General features: G+C 41.4%; 1 protein-coding gene across 2 annotated transcripts in view; it reads left to right on the top strand.

The window, feature by feature from the left end:
• The window catches only part of GLUD1 (glutamate dehydrogenase 1), a 47,253-nt gene continuing 27,144 nt past the window's right edge, over positions 1-20,109 (top strand). The window contains exons 1-2 of one of the 2 annotated variants that reach the window (XM_021713386.1): positions 1-286; positions 18,555-18,612. Coding sequence is in view for 1 of the 2 variants with exons in the window: in XM_021713385.1 (XP_021569060.1) it covers positions 46-286 (241 nt within the window). In the remaining variant the exon portion in view is untranslated. The remainder of the gene's footprint in view (positions 287-18,554; positions 18,613-20,109) is intronic. The other variant, XM_021713385.1, reaches the window with a different exon arrangement.

The raw sequence follows: 20,109 nt of genomic DNA, 5'->3' as shown, positions 1-20,109 counted from the left end.
AGCGAGGCGGTGGCCGACCGCGAGGACGACCCTAACTTCTTCAAGATGGTGGAGGGCTTCTTCGACCGCGGCGCCAGCATCGTGGAGGACAAGCTGGTGGAGGACCTGCGCACCCGGGAGAGCGAGGAGCAGAAGCGGAACCGGGTGCGCGGCATCCTGCGGATCATCAAGCCCTGCAACCATGTGCTGAGCCTCTCCTTCCCCATCCGGCGCGACGACGGCTCCTGGGAGGTCATCGAGGGCTACCGGGCCCAGCACAGCCAGCACCGCACGCCCTGCAAGGGAGGTGAGCGCCGGCCGGGCCTGGGCCGTCCTCCTCCCCAGCCGCCCTGCTCCTCCGGCCTAATGCCGGTGCCAGCGTCTGCCCAGCCCAAGCGGGCTGCGTCCCCCTCCCACGCTCCCCGCTCGGGGCACCCCCCACCCCCGGGTGTGGCAGGCTCTGTGGAGAGTGATTTTTCCGCCTTAAACCACCATGTACTTGGCCTACCTACTTCCCCTGTTCGAGCCACCACCCTGGGCCTCTGCACGCGTTGCTCCTGTGTGCAGACACTGCACGCGTGTCCTTTTGGTCCCAGGGTCACTGTCACACGGTGGGTCCTGCCGAAGTGCCCTTCTAGGAAAGGGAATGACCAGCCCATCTGATTCAGCCTTGCAACTTTTTGCAAGGTTTTTGTGACTCTCCCCCGAATGCATACTGAATTTTTTTTTCCCACTCCTGTTGTAACAGTGACAGGTGATGTAGAAACATAGAAAATGACTTGCCTTCTAGGTTTGAAATCTAGACAGCTTTACTAACCAAAGAAATTTACTAATCACACGTTGATCTTTAAAATTGTTAGTTTTCCACTCTGACAGGTTCTGTTTCGTACCAAAATATATATATATATATATATATATATATATACCCAAAACCGCCAGCGGTGTGACATCTCTGACAAATAAACACCGGGCGGCCTGACAGTAAATCTAAAGGGTGCAGGCTGCGGAGCGGCCTGCCAGCCAATGGAATGAAATAGCCCTGGGGGTGTGTACTGGTCCTGGCTAGCACCAGATTTGAGCTTCGGGAAAGATAAAGTACATAAAGAAGTTGAGTCAGATATTTGGTAGTCACTGTGCTATCCTGTACCTTAAATTGTTTAATTTGTAGATTTAGCTTCTTGAGTCACATTGCTTTCCTTTAGCAAATGAAAGCTTTTTCTTAATTTTTTTCAAGATACATTGCACAATACCTCATTAAAGATGCCTAAAGGTAACCTAAAATAGGGCAAAGTCACTTTTTTCTCTTGTTTAAAAAAAAAAAAAAAAAAGAAAAAGCCAGGGAGGTGAGGAGTCTTGCTGGAGGTGGTTTGGCCAATAAGTCTTTCTAAACCCAGTCCAGTGCGTTTTCTGTTATGCCAGCTGACTTCTAAGGATAATTTTTAGAAATTCTCTCACCGAAAAACTTGATCTGTGCTGATGTTCCCACCAAGGGGAACAAAGTTTGCTTCTAAGAGCTTAATAATTTGCTAAATTTGCATTGACCCCACCCACTTACCTTTGGAGCTTCATTACCCCTAGTTCTCTGGTTTCCTCTACTAAAACCAATACTTAACCACTTTGACCTCTAATTTCCCTTCCAACTCCAAAATATCATAATGTACACGTGTCAGTGTCCTGCATTGTCTTCTTCCTACCACTCCCTTAGTCTCCAAACCAGGAATACAAATTCAGACTCCTAAGAAAAGCAAACAAGCGTGTTGGGGAAAGAGGCAGTTACAGCAAATGTTAAATTGCATTGCTTCCTTAAAATGGATTTCAAGTTTATTTTACTATCTTGTTGGCAGCATTTTTAGTCCCTTAAAAGATACACAAATAAAGCAGTATATTTGGTTTTCTGCAGGATCTAATTGGGTCTCTTTGAAGTTCTTTATATTTTGTTATTCAAGTGCCCAGCTCTCTCCTATTTTTATTTTTATTTTTATTTATTTATTTTTTTGAGTTGGAGTCTCACTCTGTCGCCCCAGACTGGAGTGCAGTGGCCGCTCCGGCGATCCTTCTGCCTCAGCCTTCGAGTAGCTGGAATTACAGGCATGCGCTACTACGCCTGGCTGATTTTTTGATTTATTGTAGAGATGAGGTCTCGCTGCCCAGGCGGGTCTTGAACCCGCGGGCTCAGGCAATCCACTCGCCTCAGCCTCCCAAAGGTGCGGGATTACAGGCTGAGCCACTGAACCCGGCTCTCCTATTTTTAAAAGTCACAACTCTACAAACTCACTATAGCAACTCGGGTTGACCATAGTTTTCCAGTCCTCTTTCTCTTGTTCCCACAGCAATTTTAATGCCAAAATTTTGAACCTAGCAACAAAATGCATCAGCCATACCAAGTGCGTTACTGTAGCACTTGCTTGTACTGGAGTATGAGATACAATTATCTGTTCTGTTTATCTCATTTACAAAAAGGCATGCTGCTAAAAGCACTATTAACCCCCAGCCTATAAACATAGAGAACTGAATTGTAACTAGTAAACTGTAACAAGCTTTGCAAGATGATAAAACATGAAAATTGGCCTCAATGAAGTGATAAATTTGTTACCTTCAGGAATTTGAAAGGTTTTATAAATTGGGGAAGATTATATGCTATGAAAACCCTTAAAATACTTTAGTGTGTTTAAACAGCAGACTAAATAGATAATCAGTAGAAATTGGGTACTGTAGACTCTGCTTTGCATTCCAGGCACCCCAATATCTTTCTGTCTCTCACCCTTGTTTATATCAGGTAATGTGTGTTCTAAGAAGAACTTAATTTTCGTTTTTGGGGGGTTTTTTTCCTCCACTTAAACATATAATTTTTTTTTTTTTTTTGAGTTGGAGTCTCACTCTGTCGCCCAGATTGGAGTGCAGTGGCCGCTCCCGGCCACCGCAGCCTCGACCTGCTGGGCTCCGGCGATCCTTCCACCTCAGCCTTCCAAGTAGCCGGAATTACAGGCATGCACTACCACGCCCGACTGATTTTTTTGATTTATTGTAGAGATGAGGTCTTGCTGCCCAGGCAGGTCTCGAACCCACGGGCTCAGGCAATCCACTCATCTCAGCCTCCCAAAGGCGCGGGATTACAGGCTGAGCCGCTGAGCCACCGAGCCCGGCTATAAATTTATTTTTAACTTAGAAGAAAGTTGTTAGCCTTCTTAGTCTGGCTCTGGTCTTAGAGATAACAATATATTAGGTGGCTAAGATGTTTAAAAAATGCTTTGGATAATCCTTATTGACTTCTGTCTTTCTTAAACATTTTAGCACATTCTTTTCCCTCTTTCCCACTAAATTGTCATCTTTTCCAGGGTTCTTTGAAAAAAGAAGGAAAATCTCATCTGCCTTTACATCCTTTCCTAACCCTCAGCTTTTATATTTAATCTTTCCTCAAGAGTGACCTTATAAACTGTGTTTTCTAAAATTCTCAAGGTTGAAGCAAAGTCACAATCCAGTTAAAATTTCTATAAGGGAAATGGGTAGTTTTAAGACCTGGGGGTAGCTGGTGTGTACTTTATTCTAAGTAAATACTTAATAATACATATTGTTTTGGTGTATCTCTTTTCCCAAATCCCATATTTAATTGAGACCATTAGATTTGCCTTGTTGTTATTGTTGTTTGTTTGTTTTATAGAACAGGTTTCTCTGTCATAGATTTGCCTTTGTTGAGGATTTGAAAATAAGCTCTGAAAGGAAGTTAAGTGAAGCCTTAAACTTATTTCCAGCAAAGAGGGATACTGTGGGAATAAGTGAGACAGATACTTGTTCAAAGTTTCTAGTCTGTTTGAAAATATATGTCAGAGATTGTTCCTATTAGCTTTCTCCTAATATTATTAGCCATGGCTCTGCCTAAGATCAGTATGCCTTTTTTTAGAAGGAAGTTTATAATTTAAAAGCCAGTTTGGGGGGAAAGTACAGATTGATAATAGCATTTTGTTGATGTAGAAATCAGCTCACTTTTTTTTCTAGTCTCTCCCCTTCTGTTGTCTTGATAAACAAAAGGATTAAGTAAAAATTCCCACACCGGGTGTGGTGGGTCAGGCCTATAATCCCAGCACTGTGGGAGGCTGAGGTGAGAGGATTGCCTGAGCCCACAGGTTTGAGACCAGCCTGGGCATCTTGGAGAGACATCATCTCTACGATAAACCAAAAAATTAGCCAGTGCGTGCCCATAGTTCCAGCTACTTGGAAGACTGCGGCAGAAGGATCCTACCACTGCCCTCCAGCCTAGGTGACAGAGTGAAACTCCAATTCAAAAAAAAATTCCCTACACTCATTTCTTTCTTTCTTCAATCGTAGAATTTTCTAAAATTATCATTTAGATATAGTTGATGGGCATAGATGGAACACTCTCATACATTAACTCTACATCTTTTTTTAATTACAAATATTAGTATCCAAAAAAACTTTTGAAGAGCCAAAATGCAGAAACAGGAGGTAGATGATCCTTATCCTTGTCTCTTGATGACATGATATAAGGGAAGATTGGAGTCAGTACATTGTTAAAAGTCCCCCTCAGGCCAAGCACGGTGGCCGAGTCCAGAGGATTGCCTGAGACCATGGGTTCGAGAGCAGCCTGGGCAACTTGGTGAGACCTCCTCTCTATATAAGTCAAAAAATTAGCCGGTCGTGGGTGGCTCACCCCTATAGTTCCAGCTACTTGGAAGGCTGAGGCAGAAGGATCACCTGAGCCCAGCAGGTCAAGGCTGCAGTGACTGTGAGCATGCCACTGCATTCCAGCCCAGGCAACAGAGTGAGACTCCAACTCAGAAAAAAAAAAAAAAGTCCCCCTCAGCCTCTGGGACATCATTGTTTGGTGAACAGTAGTGCTCAAGAGAAAACTACAAAGAGTACTGATATTGGGTTTTTGGAGGGTTTTGTTGGTTTTTTTTTTTAGTTGGGATCTCACTCTGTCACACGACTGAAGTGCGCTGGCATGATCATGGTTTACCACAGCCTTGATCTCTTGCGCTCAGGCAATCCTTCTGACTTAGCTTCACAAGCAGCTGAAACTACAGGTGTGCACCACCATGCCCAGCTAATTGTTTGCTTTTTTTGTAGAGACAAGTTCTCACTATGTTGCTCAGGCTGGTCTCCAACTCCTGGGCTCAAAGCAATCCTCCCACCTTAGCCTTCCAAAGTGCTGGGATTATAGATGTGAGCCTGATGTTTTAAAATATAGCATTCTTATCTTCACTGAAAAAAAAAGTTTATAAATTACTTTGCTGTGTTGAATTGACAGTTGTCATCAAAAAAGTTGGGTGACTTTGAATAAATTGGCAATGTGTCTGCATCTGCTGCCACAAGATAAAATACAGCCTTTTTAGATAAATTTAATTTAGGACTTAACCTATCTGAAAATTCAGTTTGAAGGTAGGTTGGTATGTCTTTTAAAAGCACTATCCCTGAGGTGGTTGTTTTTAGTATGTTTTAGTTAAATAGCTCTGTTGCCATTATAAAGGACTTTTTATTTCATGTACGTCAAATACTCCTTTCCCCCCAAAAGTATACTAGAAAATGAAGACCTGTAGTAATGATGGCAATATATATACATCAAATTGTCGTTCAGTCTTCCTGTCACTTATGTGTATAAATCCATTTAGCAAGTTTGCTTTGGCAGTAAAACCACAGGTGCAAGAATATACCTAATGCTCATTCATTATGCGAAGTACATTTTGTAAGAATTGGGATCTCAAAAATTTGATGCTAAGCAGTAGTATATATTAAAATCTGATAAAAATGGTAATGTTTAAATTTTAAGTGTAAAAATTTTTAAGAATGAACTTGAACTTTCCGACATATAGTGGGAAAAACCCAGTTTGAAGGTAGGTATTTTGTTTTTTGTTTTTTGAGTCAGGGTCTCACTCTGTCGCCCTAACTGGAATGCACTGCCATGCTCACAGCCACCGCAGCCTTGACCTGCTAGGCTCAGGCAATCCTGTCTCAGCTTTTTAAGTAGCTGGAACTACAGATGAGGTCTTGCCAAGTTGCCCGTGCTGGGATTACAGGTGTGAACCACCATGCCCAGCGTTTTTTGAGTCGGAGTCTCACTCTGTTGTCCAAGCTGGAGTGCAGTGGCATGCTCACAACCACCGCAGCCTTGACCTACTGGGCTCAGGTGATAGTTCAACTGGAACTATACGCATGTGCCACGTGCCCAGCTAATTTTTTGATTTATTGTAGAACATAGGTCTCACCATGTTGCCTAGGCTGGTCTCGAACCCATGGGCTCAGGCAGTCCTCTTGCATCCGCCTCCCAAAGTACTGAGATTACAGGTGTGAACTACATGGCGTGTATGTCTTTTATTTATTTATTTATTTATTGTTGAGTCGGGGTCTCACCCGACTCACCAGACCAGGGTACAGTGGCACCATCATGGCTCACCGATGGGACTACAAGTGTGTGCCACCACACCCCAAATTTTTTTTTTTTTTTCTGTAGAGACGAGGTCTCACTATGTTGCCCAGGCTTGTCTCAAACTCCTGGCCTCAAGCGATCCTCCTGCCTGTCTCCTGCGAGACACCTTGCCCAACTTATATGTCTTTTAAAAAGCACTATTCCTTTTTCCCAGTCCGTGGGTTGTCTCCCTGCTCTCTTGATGGTTTCTTTGGCTTTGCAGAAGCTTGTCAGTTTAATGAGGTCCCACTTGTCTATCTTATCTCTTATGTCCGATGCGTTTCGGTTTTGTTCAGGAATTGGATGCCAGTTCCAATTTCCATAAGGGTATATCCTGCATTTTCTAAGGTTCTTACGGTTTGAGGTTTTACATTTAGGTCTCTGATCCATTTAGAGTTAATTTTTGTGTATGGGGATAGATAGGGGTCTTGTTTGAATCTTCTGCATGTGGTCAGCCAGTTTTCCCAGCACCATTTACTGAATATGTTCTCTCCCCAGTGGTAGGTGGTGGGGGCTTTGTCGAAGATGAGTTGGTTGAGAAATTGCAGTTTTGCTTCTGGAATCTCAATCCTATTCTATTGGTCTATATGCCTGTTCCTGTATCAGTACCAAGCTGTTTTGATTATTGTAGCTGTATAGTAACGTTTCAAGTCTGGTAGTGTGATACCTCCTGCGTTTTTTTTCTTTTTTTTTTTTTTTTTTGCTGAGGATTGTTCTGGCTATTCTTAGTCGTTTGTGTTTCCATATGAATTCCTGTATTGTTTTTTCTAGCTCTGAGAAGAATGTTGCCGGTAATTTGATGGGTATTGCATTAAATCTATAGGGAAGCTATGGGGGGAAGGGGAAGGGAGGTGGAATTAGCGGTAGATAATATCTGGGGATGAGAAGACACCCCTTATCAATGGGGTACCTGAATGATGCATATTTGTATACCTAACCCTTATCTGTACCCCACAATTTTAAAATAAAAAATATTGATTAAAATAAATAAATAAAAGCATTTTCCTGAATAATTCCTGGTTTACCACTGTTGCTAATAATTTAGATTGTTTAGGAAAATCCATTTTAATCCACTTACATTAAGGATACTGAGGAGCCAGGCTCGGTGGCTCAACCTGTAATCCCAGCACTTTGGGAGGCTGAGGTGAATGGATTGCATGAGCCTACTGGTTCGAGACTCGCCTGGGCAACTTGGCGAGACCTCATCTCTACAATAAATCAAAAAACTAGCCAGGCGTGGTAGTGCGCACCTGTAGTTCCAGCTACTTGGAAGGCTGAGGCGGAAGGATCGCCGGAGCCCAGCAGGTCGAGGCTGCGGTGGCCGGGAGCGGCCACTGCACTCCAGTCTGGGTAACAGAGTGAGACTCCAACTCAAAAAAAAAAAAAAAAAAAAGATACTGAGGGCTCTGCCCTCTAGTCTAAGATACTAACTTTTGGATGTTGAAAAAAATCCTAGATACTGATCTCTAATCTTTTACTTCTGTTTTTTTTTTTTTTCCTATTTTGCCCAGTAATTGGATTTTTACAATAAAAGTAATAAAGAGAAAAATCTCTAATAGCACTTTAATAAAGCACATCGATGCATAAGTGACCTATAATTCTTATACACAACAGATCCATTAAAATATACAGGTAATTCAAATATTCAAATCGTAATAAAAGTTACAAAATGGAAAGTGAGGCAGCTCTATCCCTATCACCTCCCCCAGTATAACTACAAAAGATCTTAAATCCAAAGCTGTTTTCTAAGACTGACCTAGCTATCCAGATGAATCAATATTCCAGAGGCAGAAATTAATACAGATTGAGGTTTCACTATCCAGACAGAGCTTAATGTATTAAATACTACTGATAAAGGCAGGAAAGGTTTTATGATGGGCAAGAAGACTAGCTGTGGCTGCTGAAGACCTTTCTGATTACAAAAAGGCAGCTAGCTGTTCCTAAGATTCTGTAACCACACACATTCTGGCTTCACTGAGGTCAGCAAAGCAAAGAATTACAATCATAGCCAACATTTATTGAGTTTATGGGTGCGCTAGACATTTTACTAAGAGTTTTTCATGCATCATCACTTCTATGCCTCATAAGAATGCATGTGAGAACTTTTTTTTTTTTTTGAGTTGGAGTCTCACTCCGTGGCCCAGACTAGAGTGCAGTGGCCGCTCCTGGCCACCACAGCCTCGACCTGCTCGGCTCCGGCGATCCTTCCACCTCAGCCTTCCAAGTAGCTGGAACTACAGGCATGTGCTACCACGCCCGGCTAATTTTTTGATTTATTGTAGAGATGAGGTCTCACCAAGTTGCCCAGGTTGGTCTCGAACCCGCAGGCTCAGGCAATCCACTCACCTCAGCCTCCCAAGGCGCAGGATTACAGACTGAGCCACCGAGCCCAGCTTGTAAGAACTTTTCATGTGTCAATTGCTTTTATGCTTCATGAAATAACACTGTTGTCCCAGTTTCCAAATGTAGCTACTAAGACTGAAGTGTCCTTTGGCAAGGTGGCATGGTTAGTACATAGTCAAGTTGAGGTTCAAATCCCAGTCATGTGATTACAGCACAATTCCTTATTGTCTGGGATTTATTCATGCAAATAGTTTTGTTTTGTTTTTTGATTTTTTTTTTTTTTTCAGTTGGAGTCTCACTCTGTCATCCAGATTGGAGGGCAGTGGCGGCTCCCGACCACCACAGCCTCGACCTGCTGGGCTCCAGTAATCCTTCCGCCTCAGCCTTCCAAGTAGCTGGAACTACAGGCGCGCGCTACCACGCCCTGCTAATTTTTTGATTTATTGTAGAGATGAGGTCTCGCCAAGTTGCCCAGGCAAGTCTTGAACCTGTGGGCTCAGGCAATCCACTCACCTCAGCTTCCCAGAGGCGTGGGATTACAGGCTAAGTCACCGAACCCAACCACAAATAGTTATAAATTGTATCTTGGGGTAAGCATTGACTGAGCACCATGCCATGCCATTGACACAATGATTCCTAATACTTTGGACCATGAATTCCTTTGAAATTTGCTCAAAACTAGTAGAAAATTTACTTTCTTCCTAGAAAATAATGTGTATTCAAACAACTTTGCATGTAAGACTCATCATAGATAAAAACTTTAGGGACCCATTTATTCTCATTGCTAAGACAATGAAATAACATTTTAAAGAGAGTTTTCCATTAAAAGAGATTTGAAAACTTTTGGTATTTAACAGAAAAATGAATAACCAGAATAACTTATTTCTCTGTCAACGTGTTACTACATTTATCTTTAAAAGTTTTCAATTGAGTAATTTTGAAATGACTTTTTTCCAAATGCCTCTTTTTTGTTTTGTTTTGTTGGGTTTTTTTTTGTTTTTTTTTTGAGTTGGAGTCTCATTCTGTCGCCCAGACTGGAGTGCAGTGGCCGCTCCCGGCCACCGCAGCCTCGACCTGCTGGGCTCTGGCGTTCCTTCCGCCTCCGCCTTCCGAGTAGCCGGAATTACAGGCGTGCGCTACCACGCCCGGCTAATTTTTTAATTTATTGTAGGGATGAGGTTTCGCCAAGTTGCCCAGGCGGGTCTCGAACCCGCGGGCTCAGGCAATCCTCTCACCTCAGCCTCCCAAAGTGCTGGGATTACAGGCTGAGCCACCGAGCCTGGCTCCAAGTGCCTCTTCATTAATAACTAAGAAAATACTTTGTTTATCACGAGTTGCTATTATTTATCTTTATTATTATTAGAATAAGTCTATTAGACTTAATTTTTCTGAATTTCTTTTAAGTTAGAGGAAAATATGAAAGATGACACAAATGAAAATTATAAAGGTTATCAGTAGCATGTCTCCTTTTATCACTAATCATCACCAATATTTTCAACATAGGACTTTAAAAAAGCGTTTTGTACATATTGGACCTTAGTAGGATTTTACATGAACTCTTTTTGTCTGTTTGTTTGTTTAATCCCTTTTACCAAGAGAGAAAAACCATAGCCATATTAAGGATTTACTGAATAAGGATTACAATCTATAGTCTAAATAAATCAGTTTTTTCCATTATGCATTTTTTGTTCCTGCAGACAAATTTCTAAACTTTATGCAGTTTTTTTAAAAACTAAAGCTGAATTTATTTCTTGGAATATTTTTTTCATTGATTTCCCCCAAATAGACTCCAACATCTCTTTTGTACTGTGTATTTACTGTTTTGCTTTTTATTTGGTATTCTGTTTCTACATCTTCCTTTCCTAGAACCAGTCAATAAATGACAGTTGAGGCCAGGTGATTACAGATGACTCACACCTGTAATTCTAGCATTTTGGAAGATAGAGGCTAGAGAATTGCTTGAGCCCAGGAATTCCAGGCACGATTTGGCAACAACACAGTGAAACTTGTCTCTACAAAAAATGCAAAAATTAGCCTTGCATAGTGGAAAACACTTCTAACATACTTTTAGTGTCAGAAGTATGTGGGTAGAAACAGTTTTTCTTTTAGATTTGTTGGATGAATAGTGATGAACATTGGAGGGCACAGAGAGGTAGGCCTCAGTGGAACAGAGAATGAAGTGATAAGCAATAGAGAATGAAAGGAAAAGGACAGATAAAACATTTTGAAGAAAGGACAGTAACATTTTCCAATGGGTGGAAGGTACAAGGTACAGGACAAAGGAAAGAAGTCAAAGCTAACTAGAAAATTTCTAGCCTGAGACTAGTGTAAAAAAAAATGGTGTATCAGGGACAGGAAAGGATTATTAGGAAAGAGAATTGGATTTTGAAAATAAAGGATATCTGGTGTAAAACAATCCTTAAGAAAAGTGTAGGTGCAGACAGGTATTTTTCTTCATCATGCCCTTCATAGTACAGTTCTTCTGCTTGTAGTGCCTGTCCATGCCCTGCCTCCTGCCTCCCTATGAGTCCTCTCCCTCTTAAGACCCATCTCAGATATCACCTAGACTTGTAAATAATTTGCATGAAACTGGATATCTGGTTTCAAGCATTTACCCCTTTGATACTTTTTAAAATAACAAGTTACTATTATCTTTTGCTAAATATTATCCCACTTTATATTCACCAGTTTAATTAGCATTACTTCCAAGACATGTTTGGTATAATGTGGCTAAACTTAGTATTAATCATGATCAGAATAATCTATAAAAACCTAACAAGATTCCTCTTTTTTGTTTGTTTGTTGAGCCAGACTGGAGTGCAGTGGCCCACTCACAACCATTGCAGCCTGGGTCCCCTGGGCTCAGGTCATCCTCCCACCTCAGCCTTCCGAGTAGCTGAAACTACAGGTATGCATCACCACACCCAGCTAATTTTTTGATTTGTTGTAGAGATGAGGTCTCACCAAGTTGTCCAGGCTAGTCTTAAACCCCTGGGCTCAGGCAATCCTCTCGCCTTGGCCTCCCAGAGTTGGGATTATGACCATGAGCTACCCCGCCCTTCCCAAGATTCCTCTTTTAATGTATAATCTTCCCTCCATTCATTGGGCAGTAACAAATACTTAAGCACAAAACAAAGCTGTGTGTTTTACAGATATGCATGTATACAAATGTGGGGAAATTGATTTGGAAGGATATACATTTAAATTGCTAAGAATGACCATCCCTTAAGAAGGTTGCGGTTAAAAGTGGTAAAAGAGAGCCTTGAGCTTTTTTGGTATTTAAACTTTCTTGAAAACATGCATATATTATATAATTATACAATTTTAATGCAAAGAAATAAACTATTTTTCCAATATCAGCTAAACATTTGCTTCCCAGAAAGCTTGTCTCTTAAATGGTTAAAATAAAATATTTAAATAATGAATTAAAAATCTAAAGTGATATTTCCCTGCCTTCTTACACAGAATAGTAGAAGTACTGCCTGGCTGGGTGCAGTAGGTCACACCTGTAATCCCACTTTGGGAGGCAGAGGCAAGAGATTTGCCTGAGCTCAGGGGTTTGAGAACATCCTGAGAAGCTTGACAAGAGCTTGTCTCTACAATAACTCAAAAAACTAGCCGAGCATTGTGGCGCATTCCTGTGGTTCCAGCTACTTGGAAGACTGAGGCAGAAGGATCGTCTGAGCCCAGCAGATTGAGGCTGCGGTGGCCAGGTGCACGCCACTGCACTCCAGCCTGGGCAACAGAGTGAGTGAGACTCTGACTTAAAAAAAGTACTGCCTAAAGCAAGTGGGTATATAATTTTATTTGAGACATAGTATTTCAGATGGTCTTTGCTTGCTGATGGTCATTACTAGTTCCTCCCTGCTTCTTTCTTTTCTCTCTGATTTATTTATTTGCTTATTTGTTTGTTTGTTTATTGGGTCAGAGTCTCACTCTGTTGCCCAGGATGGAGTGCAGTGGCATGCTTACAGCTGCTCCAGTGTTAACCTGCTGGGCGCAGACAATCCTTCCACCTTAGCCTTCCAAGCATCCAGAGAACTACAGGTGCACTCTACCATGAGTGGCTAATTTTTTGATATATTGTAGAGATGAGATCTCACCAAGTTTCCCAGGCTGGTCTTGAACCCCTGGACTCTGGCAGTCCTCTCGCCTTGGCCTCCCAAAGTGTTGGGATTATAGGCTTGAATCACCACACTTGGCCTCTCCTCATTTTTTAATTAAGGTAACTATACTAGTTTGAGTTAGGAAAATAAATTCATACTAAGCAAGAAAATAGGTTCTGATGAGTAAGTGGCAAGAGTGTTAGTGTATGAATATTAAGACTAATTTTAAGATGTTTTTGCTCTTCTGGAGGTACTGTGCTTGTGGTAGACTTGGTTATTGATAAATAGTTCCTTAAAAGTGAGAGAGTACATCTGGAAATTGGATTTCTGATTAATCAAATCCTATTAAAATAGTAATTTAAGACCCTCTGAATTTTTGTAAATGTTTAGTTAATGATTATTTTAAAAATATTGACAACTCTGACTAAAGGTGTGTGTGTGTGTGCTTTTGGGTCAGCTAGGAAAGGAAGAAAAATTCAAGCTAGTCAGTTGTGGTTTTCACTGAATCTTTTTTAAAGTAGCAAGATGGTTTATTTTGCTTTTGATTTCTATTTCTCCTCGGAAACTTAATGTGCACCAATCATTAGACTTGAACTTGCTAAGGAATATCTGTGGTAAAGTGAAAAGGCAGAACACTGTTTTGTGCTTTGTATAATTGCAGATGTCTGCACTTCATTAATGTTCTTTGGAAACATCTGGATACCAGTTAACTCAAAATAACCATAGTCAGTTTCTGTTGAGAATAAAAGATATGATTTCAAAGTTCCCACTGTATGTATATTATTCTATCCCTAGCCCTTCCTCCAACTTTTCCAAGATTAATAAATAATAAACATTGTCACGGGTGATGTTTCTTTAGTTTCCTCTGCTGAGTTGGATGCACAGATTACTTTGTCAGCGATCAGAATGCAGTCCTTGATTTGGGGCACTCCCCTCCCCCCCCACCCCGCTTATTTATTTTTTTTTATTTTTTGAGTCGGAGGAGTCTCACTCTGTCACCCAGGCTGGAGTACAAAGGCACTCTCACAGCCACCGCAGCCTCAACCTGCTGGGCCCAGGGTCATCCTTCTGCCTCAGGCTTCCAAGTAGCTGGAACTACAGGCGATTGCCACCACACCTGGCTAATTATTCTTAATTTATTGTAGAGACAAAGTCTCACCAAGTTGCCAAGGCTGGTCTCAAACCTCTGAGCTCAGGCAGCCCTTTCACCTCCACCTCTCAAAGTGCTGGGTTTACAGGTGTGAGCCACTGCGACCTGGCCTGAGACAGGTCTTACTATATAACCCAAGCTGGTCTTGAACTCCTGGGCTCAAGCGATCCTCCAGCCTTGGCCTCCCAAAGTCCTGGGATACAGATGTGAGCCACTACGCCTGGCCAGGCCCTATTTGACATCAGTTCCATGGTCCACACCCATGTAACCAACCCAGTCACTTTCTGGCTTAGCCAGCATTAAAAGCATCTACCATGCTGGATGCAGTGACTCACACCTATAATCCCAGCACTTTGGGAGGCCGAGGTGAGAGAATTGCCTGAGCCCATGGGTTCACGACCAGCCTGGGCAACTTGGTGAGACCTCATCTCTACAATAAAATAAATAAATTAGCTGGATGTGGTGGCGCATGCCTATAGTTCCAGCTACTTAGAAGACTGAGGCAAAAGGATCAACTGAACTGAGCCCAGCAGGTCGAGGCTGCAGTGACAATGAACTGCATTCCAGCCTGGGTGACAGAGTGAGACTCCGACTCACAAAAAAGAAAGAAAAGCATCTACCTCCATTCTTCTTGGAATGATGATCTATTATAACTGCCAGCACTGTCAACCAAAGATCCAGATGATCTCAAAGATCCAGATGATCTGTTTCTAAACATTAGTAATTCTATCAGTAGAGACTAGCAGATACAGCCTTTGGTATACAAAACTATCATAATTTACTCCATTTCTAGAATAAAATGTTTCCTCCTCCTGGTTTTTCTCCTGTGATCCCATTTGATCCCTGTTAGCCATGTTAACCTTCAGCCATCTCTGCTGAAGGCGGTAAGAGAAAAACTTGGTTGTATTAAAAGTGACAATATTCATACTGTACATATGATCCTTCTTGCTTTGTTTTGGCTTACAATATTCTAAGATTGTCTAAGTCTTTAGTATGTATGCATATTTAACTATTATTTGACTATTGAACAATTTCAAGTTGAATATACTTGAAATATAGTACACATTCAAGAATGCTAAGTTTTCCCTTTCAGAACTTTGAATTATATGTCATGGCATTTTGTCCTTTGCATACTCCAGTTGTGCTCATTTCTCCCAATCCACTGAATTATGGAGAGTACCTTCCTTTTGAATCATTTAGTGTCCATTAGAATGTGGTTAAGAATTTTCAGGTGACAGTATTTATTTGTAATTTTTTGTTTTAAAGATGTAGGGTACAATTCAGGGTTAGATATACAAATGTTCATTGTGTAGGTGCCCCCCCCCCTTTTTTTTTAATAGGCGTCTCACTGTGTCTCCCAGACTGGAAGGCAGTGGCACACTCACAGCCACTGTAGCCTCGACCTGCTGGGCTCAGGTGATCCTTCTACCTCAGTCTTCCAAGTAACTGGAACTACAGGCATGCACCACCATGCCCAGCTAATTTTTCTTGATTTGTTGTAGAGATGAGGTCTCACCCAGTTGCCCGGACTGGTCTTGAACCTGTGGGCTCAGGCAATCCTCTTACCTCAACCTCCCAGAGTGCTGGGATATTATAGGCATGAGCCACTGCACCTGGCCTGACAGTATATTTTTAGTGGTTACCTTTAGTTTCCAGTCCCAGGGGAGGAAAAGCAACTAACTTTCCCAGAGTATGGGTTTCTCTTGTCTTACTGGAGTTTGTTTTCTCTCAAGTATTGCTACAGAGTATTTTATTGATGGGTGTACTTTGGAATTTTTGTTTTTGTTTTTCAGATTAACAATTTAGGTGACCCTGTAATAGTGTGCCTACCAATTTCCAGAATTAAAAAATAAGTCTCTATCACTGATTAATTAGACAGTTAAAGTGAAAATATGTTTCTTCTTTCATCCAGGCAATACTTCCTACATTAATTTCTGTTCCCCTTCCCGCCTCACCCTTATCTGCCCCAGGGCCTATTCCACTAAACTTCTGCTACTTTTCTTAAAAGTCCTCCTTTGCCTCAATTGACTAAAACTTCTTCATTGGGTCATAACATGCATAAAATACCAGTGGCATGAGAGGAGCATTTAGGGAACTGCTGCTCTTCCATGTCTGGCAGTTGAGCTCTCTAGTTGTGTGTAGCTGGGAAAGAAAATTTCACTTAATAAACAAGAATTCCTGGGTTCCAGCCAGTGGAAACATGTTTTTTGTTATACATGCACAGTTTCTGACTCATACCATTCCAGGACTTTGGTAATAAAATGGACATTGTTTATACTGTTTTGTAGGAGAGTGATTTCTAATTAACATACGTGTCTAGAATTTTAGACTTGCCATTTGAATGTCTTTGCTGTTTAATTTATAAATATTACTGATCCAAGCAGTTTTTAGGTCCCCACTAAATGCATTACATTACAGGTAATTTGTAAGTTAAAAGTTTTTTAAGCTTCTAAGTTAAGAGAAAGTAACTTTTTTCCCCATTTAAAAAGCAAGGAAAATTAAAATAACACAGTGTCTATTTTCACAAGCTTGAAAAGAGCAATGGAAAAAAGTGATCTATGTGTAGGAGGCAAAATACTAATTCTTTTTTTTTTTTTTTTTTTTTTGAGTTGGAGTTTCACTCTGTTGCCCAGGCTGGAATGCAGTGACACATTCACAGCCACCGCAGCCTTAACCTGCCGGGCTCAGGTGATACCTTCCACCTCAGCCTTCCAAGTAGCTGGAGCTACCGGCACATGCCACCACACCTGGCTAAACTTTTTTATTAATTGTAAAGACAGGGTCTTGCCAAGTTGCCCGGAATCCCTGGGCTCAGGCAATCCTCTCAGCTCTGCCTCCCAAAGTGCTGGGGTTATAGACGTGAGCCGCCACACCCGGCCAAAATACTAATTCTTAATACACTGTTGTGCTGCTTCCTATGAATGTATCTTAAGAAGTAATGAAATTAAGGTTTAATAAGCCATTTGTTCAGACTCCTATCAGTTTAGACTTTTGTTTCTTAAACAGATTGCTTTGTTATGTGTTACTACTGTGTAATATTTGTGGTATCAGCGATGATCATTGAGATTAGAGCATTGACCACTTGCAGGGGCCTGTGCCAAATGCTCCACGTGGGATGTCTCCCACAGTTCTGACACTAAGCCTTAGGTGAGCAATGTTAGCACCCCTCCAGGCAAGCAGATGCTGTGGCTATAGTGCTTCATAGATTTTTGAATAATTTGTGGTAGGGGTTTGGGGTGTGTGTGTGTGTAAATAGAGATGGGAGGGATCTCGCTGTGTTGCCAAGGCTGGTCTAGAACTCCCAGCCTCAAGTGATTCTCCTGATTCAGCCTCCCAAAGTGCTGGGATTTCAGGCATGAGCCACAGCAACCTCCCTTTAATTACTATTACTTACACATTTTCTGTTTTTAATTTTAATTTTTTTTTAAGTTGAAGTCTCACTCTATTGCCCAGACTGGAGTGCAATGGCACGCTCACAGCTACCACCGCCTTCACCTGCTGGGCTCAGGCGATCTTTCTGCCTCAGCTTTTCAGGTAGCTGGAACTATAGGCACACACCATCACGCCAGGCTAATTTTTTGATTTATTGTAGAGATGAGGTCTCGCCAAGTTGCCTAGGCCAGTCTCGAACCCATGGACTCAGGCAATCCTCTCATCTCGGCCTCCCAAAATGTAGGGATTATAGGCATGAGGCACCACACCTGGCCTTCTGTTTTTAATTTTTAGCTTTTTTTTTTTCCTGTGGACCTTATCTGAATGGCAGCTTTTTTAAAGTTATAAATTGGCAAATTATAGTTGTATATACTTATGGAGTACAAATTAATCTTATAGTTTGTGAATATAATATAAAATAATCAAGGTAATTAACATGTTCATCATCTCAAATACTGTTTTGTGTCAAAAACATGTGAAATTAGTGTTAGCAATTTTGAAATGTACAATACATGATTATTTACTGTATTTACCATGCTTTGCACTATGTCTCAAAAAAAACCTACTCCTCCTAATTGAGGTTTTGTGCCCTTTTATCATCAGCTTTTTTGTCAATTTATGATATAGTGTATGGGTGCTTATGATAAATTGTTTAAAACTTACATGTATTTCAAAAATTTGTGTCCATGGCTTTTCTCTTACATATTTTTTTAAATTTTTTTTCATTTTCTTCCAGTATCCTGGTATCTTTCTTATATTTTAAGAGTCAAGAAATATTCATAACTGGACATGGTGGCTCACGCCTGTAATCCCAGCATTTTGGGTGGTAGAGGCGAGAGGATTGCCTGAGACCAGCCTGGGCAACGTGGCAAGACCTTGTCTCTACAATAAATCAAAAATTAACCAGGTGTGGTGGTGTACACCTGTGGTTCCAGTTACACAGAAGGCTGAGGCAGAAGGATCACCTGAGCCTAGCAGGTCGAGGCTTCAGTGGCCATGAGCATGCCACTGCACTCCACCTGGGCAACAGAATGAGATGCCTACTCAAAAAACAAAAAAAAGAAAGAAAAGAAATATTCATATATTCATTTAAGTGCCTAATACATATCATTTTCTGTGTTAGGAACCAGGAATTAAAGCAGTGAACAAAACAATCTGTCCTCATGGTGCTAACTTGCCGGGTGGGGAAGCCAGATAGTAAACACATATATAAGGTCAGTAATAATAAATAATACGAAGAAACAAGTAAGGTAGTAGGGGCTAGAGAGTGGGTCAGCGAGAGTGTGGCAGAATAAAAAAAGTTTTTAACAGAGACCTGAATAAAATGAGGGTGTGAGCTGTACAGATATGTGCTATATGATAGGAAAAATTATGTGTGATTTCGCATTTGAAAATTTTTATGAGTATATTTATTTAACAGATATTTTGAGAGCCCATTATATGCAAGATACAGTTCTAAGAGCTAACTGTTCTAAATATAATCACTTTTTAATTTTTCCAATAGACCAAAGAAGTTCAATATCAGAATTTGCTCTTGGTATGGTCAAATAAATAAACAACAAATAAAATTGTCTTAAAGCACATCATTAATATTTGGGTTACTGTTTTCTGAAGCATATAAAAGTCTGACTTTAATTAGGGAAGTTTTCTCAAACTACCAACCCATACAATATTGTATTTTTTCTCTCTGAAAAACTTTGTTACCAGAATTCATCTTTTTTTTTTTTTTTTCCTGAGTTGGAGTCTCACTCTGTCGCCCAGACTGGAGTGCAGTGGCTGCTCCCGGCCACCGCAGCCTCGACCTGCTGGGCCCGGTGATCCTTTCGTCTCAGCCTTCCGAGTAGCCAGAATTACAGGCATGCGCCACCACGCCCAGCTCGTTTTTTTATTTATTGTAAAGATGAGGTCTCGCTGCCCAGGCGGGTCTCGAACCCGCGGGCTCAGGCAATTCACTCACCTCAGCCTCCCAAAGGCGCGGGATTACAGGCTGAGCCACCGAGCCCGGCCAGAATTCATCTTTAAAAGAGATACCCCAGAGGCTTCCATGACTTAACCTGTGACTCTCAGTGGAAATTGTACCCAGTCCTTCTTCGGGAACTGCATCTGTTGGGAGAAAGAGTGTAGAAAGAACGCTGCCACTTCATATGGGTAACCTTCACACACAAACAGTGTTAAGGGAGCCCCAAGCAGTATGCAACCAAACATCGACCCCACTCAGACCTTCCTCTTTGGTGTGGAGAAGTAATAGACTATAGAGAAAGAAAGGTGGTTTATCACTGCACAACCTGGAAAAGTGACTGACTAAAACCCCCAAAGCCAAAGCAGTGGGCATCCCCATTTCTTTTGTCCCCTCTACCAGATACCTAATGACTTCTAGATAGATAAGGAGTGATAGGACCTGTCTGCTTAGCCATGTCCCCTCTTTGCAGAAATGATGAAGAGAATTGCTCATTTAGACATCTGGTATTTCAAGTCTGATGACTGTCCATTGCCTGTGTTTGTGTATTGTCAGAAAGCGGAATTTTTGAACTCCCTGCTCCCACCAAATCATCCAAAAAAAAAAAAAATACAAAGGGGACCCAGAAAACCCAGAATCATCTTTTTGAGGGTGGGCCTCTTATAATACAGACCTTCCCATTAGGTAAATGTTCTAGGAACCCATCAGCATCAGTGTACCA

This window comes from Carlito syrichta, unplaced genomic scaffold (assembly GCF_000164805.1).
Source record: "Carlito syrichta isolate Samal-C Ts95f unplaced genomic scaffold, Tarsius_syrichta-2.0.1 Scaffold304516, whole genome shotgun sequence".
Classification (NCBI taxonomy): domain Eukaryota; kingdom Metazoa; phylum Chordata; class Mammalia; order Primates; family Tarsiidae; genus Carlito; species Carlito syrichta.
The sequence above is the reverse complement of the archived record's forward strand: the minus strand, read 5'-3'. Positions and strand labels throughout refer to the sequence as shown.